The sequence below is a fragment of the Pteropus medius genome, unplaced genomic scaffold, assembly GCF_902729225.1.
Source record: "Pteropus medius unplaced genomic scaffold, Ma_sr-lr_union100, whole genome shotgun sequence".
In the NCBI taxonomy this organism is placed as follows: Eukaryota; Metazoa; Chordata; class Mammalia; order Chiroptera; family Pteropodidae; genus Pteropus; species Pteropus medius.
The window spans coordinates 669905-679619 of record NW_024342474.1 but is presented as its reverse complement, the minus strand read 5'-3'; the positions used below and the strand labels follow the sequence as shown (position 1 = coordinate 679619).

Below are 9715 nucleotides of genomic sequence, written 5' to 3'. Positions count from 1 at the left end.
TCCCTGGAGACCTGCGGGGGTGGGGTTCTCTGATTTAAGTCCTTTCCTTTGTTGTTGGCTTTCTATTACAACTGAGAAAATCTAAGGCTTTCAAATGCCCAGATAGAAATGAAGGTAAAGTTCTGTGGAGTCGAAAGCTAAGGATATTGGGGGAGTATAATTATGTCTTTCCTGGGCAATGTCATGTCTTTGCTGTGCCTGCCTAGTATCCTCAGGTCAGATTCTTCTAAGACGTACAGTATGGTTTCTCTGAGTGGGGAAGCTAACTACAGGTCCCAGGATAGCTTAAGAGTTGTAGCTACTAACAGTATCTGTGCGGTGTTGCAGTGCTTCCTGGGAGATGTAGTTTCATGAGTATTGAAACGAGGGCTTCTTACTAGCAAGCAGCGTACCTTTATTTTTGAAGGTCCTAGTCTACCTGGACTGATTCACACCCGCGCCTGACCGCCTCCATACACCACGCCAGGATCCGTCCTAGCTTCAGGCCACTCCTATTCTTCAGCAGGCCCCTGACGATCACGTGGAGCTGCTCGCCACGCAAGTCTGGGTCCTTCTGCGATCCACCGGGGTCCTAGCTGCCTGGGAGCCGCTCCTAAGCTGCCTGTTCGCGCGAGAATTTAGAGGGGCGGGTTTAGGGTCATTCCTAGTGTGGGGCTCGTACCGCAGCGCACTGGGGGCCCTGCTTAGGTGCCCACTTAGAGTGCGGGGAGCCGTGTCAGGCGGTCGCCAGGGCATCCCGGGTCGGAAAAGCGCCGGAGCGCTCTGGAGAGGGCTGGACAGCCCCGCTCCCCCACAGCCAGGTGCTAGGGTCGAGAGCTGAAGTGAGAGTCCCACCGTCTTCCAGAGCCTGGGCCACGGCGGCGGCCCTGGGAGCAGAGGTGGGATGAATGCGAGTGTAGCTGAAGATCGGGGATGGACTGGATGGAAGACAATGGCGGGGTCCTTAGAAAGGGGGCTGGTCTGCACGGGAAATAGCTTATAGGCTAGAGGTGGGGATGCAGAAATCTTCGGTGCTGGGTCCAAATAGGCTCTAGCTATTGAGTGTGCTCCTCGTGGGTCAGCCACTTCGCTGACTCCTGGCCTGAATAAGCTGCTCTCCTTTCGGCAGCTCCTCTGTCTGTGCCTTTCGTCCTCGCTTTATCGTCAACCTCCGTTCCGTAGCTGCCACATCCCCGTGAGTTCTAGGCAAGCTACGCTGAAGTACCAACATCTAGAGTCTCACCTGTCGTAGTGTCTGGGACCGAGCCCCAAGTCCCGAGCTCGCGCTCTCACCGCCTGGGGGAATCCTGGTCCTCAAGGGTGGGAACAGAGGAGCCCCTTTTTGTCCCGGCCATTTCCTGGAGAGTAGAACCAGAGTCACACTGAAGCCTTTGGGAAGATGGACGGGTTGGGGGAATGGACCTGTCTCCTCAAACTTATGCTTTATTCCAATCCAAATCCAGGTGGAGCAACCCCATTACGTTAAAGATGAAAGGCTGGGGTTGGCTGGCCCTGTTTCTGGGGGTCCTGCTGGGAACTGCCTGGGCTCGGAGGAGCCAGGATCTACACTGTGGAGGTAAAGACACAAAGAGAAGTGGGAGGAAGGAGGGTGGGGAAGACAGAGCCTTGGGAGGACATGAGATCCAAAGCCTGGGTAAGAATGAATGGAAACTGGGTGATTCCTTTCTCCCTTTCCCCCTCCCCCACCTTCTCTCCCCTGCACCAGCTTGCAGAGCTCTGGTGGATGAACTAGAGTGGGAAATTGCCCAGGTGGATCCCAAGAAGACCATTCAGATGGGCTCTTTCCGAATCAATCCAGATGGCAGCCAGTCAGTAGTGGAGGTAACTTACTGTTTCCCCAAATAAAGTAGCTCACTCTAACTTTGAATGAGAACTCATCTCATTAAGGAGTTTGGTTTAATAGAAATAAAAACATTGATCCAGAGAGGTATCTAAAAGATAGGGCTGTCTCATGTGGAAGAGGCTGGAGGTTTATAACCTATGCACTTGCTTCCTGGCACCAAACCTTAATAATTTGTTTCTGCTGTAGAAGTTGTTAGCAGACAGGGACCCCTGATCAGCTCACTTCTCCACATCCTTAAGCCATGTGACTCATGTTTTTACTCTGGCAGTATGGTATATACACAAACATTCACTCAAAAAAATAAGTCTTATCCTTGTACTTAGGAAACTTATTTCAGTAGAAAACAACACATAACAAAGCTGTACCTAGTGAACAATAAATGTTAAGGTTGTAATGCTTGTGAAATGATTTAATAGTTGTTATCCTCAAAGCCTACCCTACCTTTGTAATGCTCTCCTTTTGAGGGCAGGTTTTAGTCTCAGTACAAAAAAATAAAATGACCTTACATCCATAAGAACTAAGGGATTTCAAAGGAAAAGAACATAGTCGACTAGGGTTAATCAGAGGTTTCTGTTTATAATTTGGACCTAATGACACCTTTTTTATTTCTTAGGATTGTTACTGAGGTGAAATAAGACTATATATTTGAAAACACTCTAGAATTATACAAATAAATCATACTGTTTTTAAATAGGGCAGACTTTTTAGAATAGGTTGGTTGAGTTAGATTTGGAAGGAAAAATAAGGATGTAAATTACTGATGTACAGAAGTAGAAGAGTGTGACCCAAGGCTGAGAACATTTCTAGGTGCCTTATGCTCGCTCAGAGGCCCACCTCACAGAGCTACTAGAAGAGGTATGTGACCGGATGAAGGAGTATGGGGAACAGATTGACCCTTCCACCCACCGCAAGAACTACATACGTGTAGTGAGCCGGAATGGAGAATCCAATGAACTGGACCTACAGGGCATCCGAATTGATTCAGACATCAGTGGCACCCTCAAGTTTGCGGTGAGCTATGGGAGTGGGTAGCTGGATCTTAAAAATTAGGGGAGTTATTGAAGAGCCCAGGTGGAAAGCTGAGCCAATATCCTTGTACTCCTCTCTGGAGACGAAAGTAAAAGGCCTCTTCTTGCTGCCCTCTCTCACTCGTTTCTCTCTTGGGTTGGCAGTGTGAGAGCATTGTGGAAGAATATGAGGATGAACTCATTGAATTCTTTTCCCGAGAGGCTGACAATGTTAAAGACAAACTTTGTAGTAAGCGAACAGGTAAGGTGGTCCTACTTTACCTTCTGTCCTCACAGCCCTGTGGAAATGGGCACATTCCTTAGTGTGCTTCCCCCTATCAGTCCTCTGATATTAGCTCAAGAGTTGGCTTCCATTACCAATGGCTTAGGTGATGCAGGACAGGGCAAATCTTCCCCAGGTGAGGGGGAGACCAAGCCCTGTACCAAGAGAAGAGGGTCCTTTGGTGGAGAGTGTAGAAAGAATTCAACACACACGCCAAAGTTAAAGTTAAAAGGAAAGTTTATTAGAAAAGAGATAACACTCCACAGATAGAGTGTGGTCTCTTCTCAGAGGCAGAGAGTGAGAGAGACTAAGGGAGACATGGAAAGGCAGTGGGGGGAGAAGTGAGTGTTCAGAGAATTCAGTTTATATGTCATTCTTTAGTTTCCATTTTCTTTGATATGGACGTACAGTGAGGAAGGGGAAGAGTATGTAGTGTGACAAGGTAAGAATGTGTAGTGAAAGGCCTGCTGGCAGTTCCCAGCCTTTAATCCATGGTTTTAGCCATAGGGAATGACTGTTGGTTCCCATTTCCCCTTCACAGGTGTGGAGAATGGGTTGTTAGCAATCCCAGTAGAAATCTTTGTTTTGAAAGGGTCATCCTGGCCTGGATGCAGGGCTGACCAGCATATTGCAGTCACTGAATGTAGATTGATTAACATTTTAATTCTCTTGCCTCCTTCCTATGTTATTGGGACTTGGGTTGTTCCTCTCCATTCTCTTCCTGTCAGCTTTCAGAATTTGTGGCTCCCTTACCTGAAATACAGGTGAGAGGATAATGGGAATGTTTTGTCATTTAAAAGCATATGCTCTGAAAAATGGTGGTTGGTATGTGTATCAGTTTGATTTCGGGTATTTTCTTGATAGTGGCATACATCAGTATGAGAGTGGCATTATCGTTCAAATTGTTATGTGCTGTTTGCAGATCTATGTGACCATGCCCTGCATATATCGCATGATGAGCTATGAACCATTGGAGCGGCCCAGACTGACAGGCTTGATGGATCACCCCCAGGAGGGGAAGAGGGTGGCAATGCCTTTTATATTATGTTTTTACTGAAATGAACTGAAAAAAATATGAAACCCAAAGTACAAACTGTGTTGTCTTTTTCTGCCCAGAATTGGCCCTAACATTAGGCTTGAAAATAAGGGATTCCAAACAGGAAAGAAAGAGAAGGAAGAGCTTTGGGAATGGTCTAGCACAAAGGTAGGAGGAGCCTGAAGCTTTCATTCTTCTGCCATCTGAGATTCCTGCTGCACTCAAACTAGATAGGTATTTATTCAGTGCCTACTCAATACAATGTATATAAAGTTTAATTGTGGAGAGATGAATACTCTCTATGAATAAGCAAAAGAACATAAGTGTATGGTAGTATAGGATTCTAGAAATAACTTGTTTTCTTACTGATGAAACATAAAGTAAGACAGCTTGGTCTCAAAGGAATTAATGGACATGCATTATTCTTCCCTCCCTGCCCTTCCAGATGGAGGGATCAGCAAGAGCATTCATGAAGGGGAAAATGGATGTGATCAACTCAGCTGAAAAGTAAGGGCTTTATCAGATAGGGAGAAATTAGGTAAGGAACGTTATTTAAAGGCCTTGCTCGATGGCCTGATCTTTCAGATTTTATGCCAACAGCAACACTGAAGTATACCTTTTTCTTCTCTATCACTAACCAATGTCAATCTAGATTATAAGTCTGTCCCCACTTTCTGTATGTAGAGATTCTATGCTGGGGCATTGGGATGAAAACATAAAGGATACCTTCTTTGAAGAGCTTCTTAAACACTCTGATCTTGAGGTGTGGCTGTCTCAGGGTTCGGAATGGAATTTTTCTGTCCCAGGAATGCCTCAGGGAGAGAACACCTGAATAAACATTTCAAAGACTTTAAATCAAGCATTTTAAAATCTAAAAAGAACTTGGAGGTCATCAAGTTCAGGGATCCCCGACCCTTTTGGCACCAGGGACCAGAGCTCCTATGAAAATCTAATGCCTGATGATCTAAGGTAGAGTTGAGGCAGTGATGCTAGCTAGCACTGAGAAGTGGCTGCAAATACAGATGAAACTTCACTTGTCTGCACTTACCTCCTGCTATGCGGCCTGGTTCCTAATAGGTCACAGACCAGTACCAGTCAGTGGCCCAGGGGTTGGGGACCCCTGATCTAGTTCACTTGCCCATTTTACATATGAAGAAACTGAGGCCCAGAGAAACCACAGGTCCTGAAGTTCTGCTTTTAGTGGCAAAACTAGCTCTATAATGCTTCAAAAAAATCAATCTGATCTGATAAAGCTGTGAACTAGCTCCATTTTGTCTTTTTTACTCATTACCTTGTACACAGAATGAATATGTTCAACAAAGCTTTCTTATACCATAAATCCCTGTGAAATCTTACACATGAAGTAGCTCAGAGCAAGTACCCTGATATTAGTTGACAACCAAGTTCAGGATCTGCTGTTAGTTTCTTCTCTCATCAGTCATAAGAAATGCTATATCCTATCAAATCAATTTTCCAGAGCAGCTGTTAGGCACCTTTTTTTCTTCTGTGATGCACATAAATAATAATGCTTCAACTCCTGTGAGTATACCCAGGATTCTGTTCATTGCTTGCTTGGTGTCTAAACACTTCTTATTCTTCCATCAGAAAGCTTATCAGAAGTATAAGTGAGAGTACTCATAGAGGAAACTTGAAACTGTTTTAATGTACAGAAAAGCAAATTATTCACAGGTTTTAATAAATAAGATAGATTTAATGTTAATTGTTAACAAATTACTTGTGATGTACCTCACTAGTTGTCAAGGTACAACTGTTAACAACTCTCCAGCCCAAGTCTTTGCCATTTGTACATAGGAATGTGACCTACATAGGGAAAGGTGGACATTATCATCTTTGACTTGATCCTCAGAAAGTTAGGATATACTTTATACATCTCTTAATTCATATCACAGGTTACCACAAGGAATCCATGAATTTATCTAAACCCTCTGGAGACTCATCAACCATAACAAGTTATTCTAGCTTAGTATTTGGGCAACTACAGGCCCTCAAGCCCCGGGGTCTCCCTCCCCTACTCATTTGGTAGAGCATATACTACCAAATATACAACCTTGCATATCTGGTTACACTTTAACGTTTAGATGCCCGCTGAATGAATTTATCAGTAAAATGTTAGAACTTAAACATTCCCAAAGCCAGTGTTAAATGAGATCCAAGTGTGACTAGGAAATTTTATTATGTAAAAATCCAGTCCTTTAAAAATAATTTTTAGAGGATTTTTTGCTGTAATAGGATTCAGAGGAACAAGATTCCTTTAAATACAGGATAGGGATAAATAGCAAGGGAAAGGGAACTAGTACAGTTGAGACTAGTGCAGACCTTTGAACAATGCAGGTGTCAGGGACACCAATCCCCGCACAGCTGAAAATCCATGTACAACTTTGGACTCCCCCAAAACTTAACTACAGTAGTCTCTTGGTATCCATGGGGCACTGGTTCCAGGACCTACCCCCAGATAACAAAATGTGCATATGCTCAAGTCTCTTATATGAAATAGCACGGAACAATGCATACAGTTGGCCTTCTGCATCTATAAATTTCCAATCGCAGACTGAAAATATTGTTTTCAATCTGCAATTGGTTGAATTCACGGATATGAAACCTGGGGATACAGAAGATTGACTGTATATTTAATTGAAAAAAATCCACATATAAGTTGGACCCACACAGTTCAAACCTGTGTTTGAGGGTCAGCTGAATATGTTGAATACTCAAATAACAAGCACATACACATTCTGATTTAATCTTTACAACTCTTAAATGTTACTCCTATTTTACAGATGAAACTAAGCTCAAAGAAGTTGTGCCTTGCTAGTCAGTAAGAAGCCAAGACTTCACCCACATGATTGTCTTATCCCTAGGCCAGTGGTCTTTCTGCTATACATTGCTCCCTATAATGGAGTCTCCCTATAGTCACTCCCCAGTGACTGAGAAAAATAATACTTGTATTTGTTTGAAAACCACCTCCAAGTCTGAATGCATGCCCTCTGATGCTAATCTATAGTGAAAAAGCACCATATCCTCTTTTCAGCCATTTTTCCAAACATTATTTTGTGTAAAAAGCCCATTATACGTTTCCTGGTCATTTTAGGTGCTAAATGTTTGTCTCCCCTACCTTTATGTATTCTAGGACGGTCACCATTTGTCATGTATTTCAGGTATTGGTGTACAAAAGTTTTACATATGAGTAAGACTATAGTTATCTTTTAAAGTATTTTTAAATATAGCAACACTTTGAGCTGATATACCCAGATAATTAACAATGATTCAAAAGTCCCATTCCTGAGCTGCAGCTGATAATTCAGTCATCACCATATAAACTTAATATGGATTAACAGTTAAGATACAGCTTCTGGAGTGAGACCAACTTAGGTCTGAATTCTAGCAATGCCAATTACAAGCTATGGCCCTGAACAGGATACTTTATCTAAACCTTGGTTTAGTTATTAATATTACCTACATTCCCTAGAGTTGTGAGGATTAATTAAGGTAACACATGTACCACATTTAGATAGTATCTGGAAATAGTAAGTATTCAATAAATTTTAGCTATTACCCCTTAAATACAGGAGTTTGGTTTACCAATGTAGATTAAGAGTTTAAGTTCAGAGTGCATTCTCTCATTTATATTTTGCCACCAGAGGGCACCATTGCCTCTGTCCATCTTAAAGAGGTCCTCCCAAGGTCAACATGACCTCAGTGCTCAGCCTTCTTTCCCTTGTCCCCTCCAGTTCTCAGGTACTTAGATGTATCTGGGCCTAGAGCTCCCTTGTCTATTTTATTTATACCAATCCTCCATTAATTTCCCACCTCCCCAGGTCCCATCCATGTTCACAGACTCTAAGCTAGCTCCTGGGAGATACTATTTAGTCCTTTTGTTCCCTTGGTTTTCCCATTGGCCTTACAGTAGTGTCAGGACCTAACAACTTCAAAAAAAGTCCATGAAGTCCTCATGACACTAGGCTCCAGGACACGGTGTCAGGGCTAGAACATTACTATTCCCCACCTTCCTTCCAATCACTAGAGCACCAAAATAGGTTATTCTTATGGCCACTCAATAACTATCCCTTTGGTATCCTCACTCTGAGAATGCCTCCTGTCTCTTGGGGCACTGGAGTTCAGTCCTCTGGTCTGCTGGTTAGTTTCTGTGCATAATTAACCAGAGAGAAGAAATCAGGTCAGATTATTCTAGGATTATGAGGAAATCCTCTGTGAGATGCTAAATTGGGATCAAATATTGATCAGTGGAACTTTGAAGTCACAGATGAGGTAGCTGAGGTCACTACTCCTCTGGGGCACTGCTTGGCTTCTCTTTATGAAGTTTTTTCTGAAAACTGACCTACCTGATCCGCAACCTAGAGGAGCATTGGTTGGTAGGTGGGAAGCTGGGTATGAGGAAACTTGGCAAGAGAAAATGGTGATTTTCTTTCTCGTTTTCCAAGTCTGAGCTATAAACTAGATCTTTATAAACTAGGTCTGTCTAAGCAGGGCTTAGATGGTACTGAGACCTCTGAAACTTGTTATTGCTATGTGAGGAGATAAAGAGGACTGTTCACTTGGGGCTTGAGTTTGTAGATAAGATGCCCTGGTCATTGAGTCAGTTCCTTTCTGCCCTTGGGTCAATGACTATGATAGGCTTAGAGAGGTGAAAGGTCCTTAGGTCTTGTCTGCCCAGAGGAATTAGTCATGAGTGGTGTGGAAGCTCACTTTAGTAACATGGTTCATTTAATGGTCTGTGGGAAGCACAGGATAAGAGTAAATAAAAGATAGCTAAGTAGAAGAAGGGGTCCAGAGGCCCTATGGGAGTGATGGGACTAATGTGACAAAAAGGGAGGGTGCTTAGTGCCTGATTTTGGATGAGGGTTTGGTCTGCAGCTCCTGATCTTATGGCTAGATGTGGGTTGGGCTGGTGTATGGGGTACAGTTACTGGAATAGCGGTGAGACTAATGCCCAGGACCCAGAGTCTCTGGCCTGTGCTGTAAGTCTCCATATTAAAGGGGCGTTTGTAAGACTTGGATTCCCTGGCACCAGATGCAGATAGCCCGCAAAGCACTGGATTATCATGCTCCTACCTCTGCTTTCCTTCTTCACATATTGAGCTCTGTTAGAATCTATAACAACATGGCCTCTGCTTACCTCAAGTGATCTCCATCAAGCGGCTAAACTCTGGCATCATAGCTGATCTGATGTCACCTCTGTGGCCACTAAGTCATTGACCAAACACATTCAAGAAAGCATGCCAAAGGGAAGGAGGAGCAGGTAATGATCAGTTGCCGTGGTAAGAGTTGGCTTCCGAGGATCTTCAAAGGTCGAAGTCCTTGAGGCTTTTTCTCTAATATTCACCTCAGAACTAATCCCAAATGTGTTAACGTCAAGGATAAAGCGTAAGAAGAAAGTTAACTGAGTTCTCAGGCACATACTTAGCCACCTACACGCTGCTCCTCCCACCCCCGCCCAGATCTAACCCTGAATTAGCCTAACCCGGCAGTCCAATCCCCCCTGCCACAAATGCTGTCAACGGTTCAGG

At 43.7% G+C, this 9715-nt stretch overlaps 1 protein-coding gene and 1 long non-coding RNA gene across 4 annotated transcripts; one reads left to right on the top strand and one right to left on the bottom strand.

The window, feature by feature from the left end:
* The first annotated feature begins 371 nt into the window (after positions 1-371).
* Positions 372-4226, top strand: CNPY2 (canopy FGF signaling regulator 2). 2 transcript variants are annotated; one of them, XM_039865708.1, is made up of 6 exons: positions 372-878; positions 1443-1555; positions 1706-1821; positions 2651-2854; positions 3016-3112; positions 4056-4226. In XM_039865708.1, the coding sequence occupies exons 2-6, from the start codon at positions 1468-1470 to the stop codon at positions 4097-4099; spliced, it is 549 nt and encodes a 182-aa protein (XP_039721642.1). In that variant the 5' UTR covers positions 372-878; positions 1443-1467; the 3' UTR covers positions 4100-4226. The 2 variants fall into 2 exon arrangements, with proteins under 2 accessions (XP_039721642.1, XP_039721643.1); XM_039865709.1 differs by lacking the exon at positions 372-878 and adding an exon at positions 1119-1174.
* On the bottom strand, positions 468-9660 carry LOC120604922 (uncharacterized). 2 transcript variants are annotated; one of them, XR_005653446.1, is made up of 4 exons: positions 9325-9660; positions 4896-4997; positions 1223-1337; positions 468-601 (listed from the first exon to the last, which is right to left on the bottom strand). It is a non-coding gene; the product is annotated as an uncharacterized LOC120604922 (long non-coding RNA). The 2 variants fall into 2 exon arrangements; XR_005653447.1 differs by lacking the exons at positions 468-601; positions 1223-1337 and adding an exon at positions 2560-3886 and having other exon boundaries at positions 9325-9648.
* Between the last annotated feature and the right edge of the window lie 55 nt (positions 9661-9715).

What these genes read in the sequence shown, in the direction of transcription:
- CNPY2 (XM_039865708.1), top strand. Translation starts at nt 1,468, where the DNA reads ATGAAAGGCTGGGGTTGGCTGGCCCTGTTTCTGGGGGTCCTGCTGGGA. An exon ending in GCAGCCAGTCAGTAGTGGAG is followed by an intron (nt 1,822 to 2,650) that starts GTAACTTACTGT and finishes GAACATTTCTAG; the next exon opens with GTGCCTTATGCTCGCTCAGA. An exon ending in GTGGCACCCTCAAGTTTGCG is followed by an intron (nt 2,855 to 3,015) that starts GTGAGCTATGGG and finishes TTGGGTTGGCAG; the next exon opens with TGTGAGAGCATTGTGGAAGA.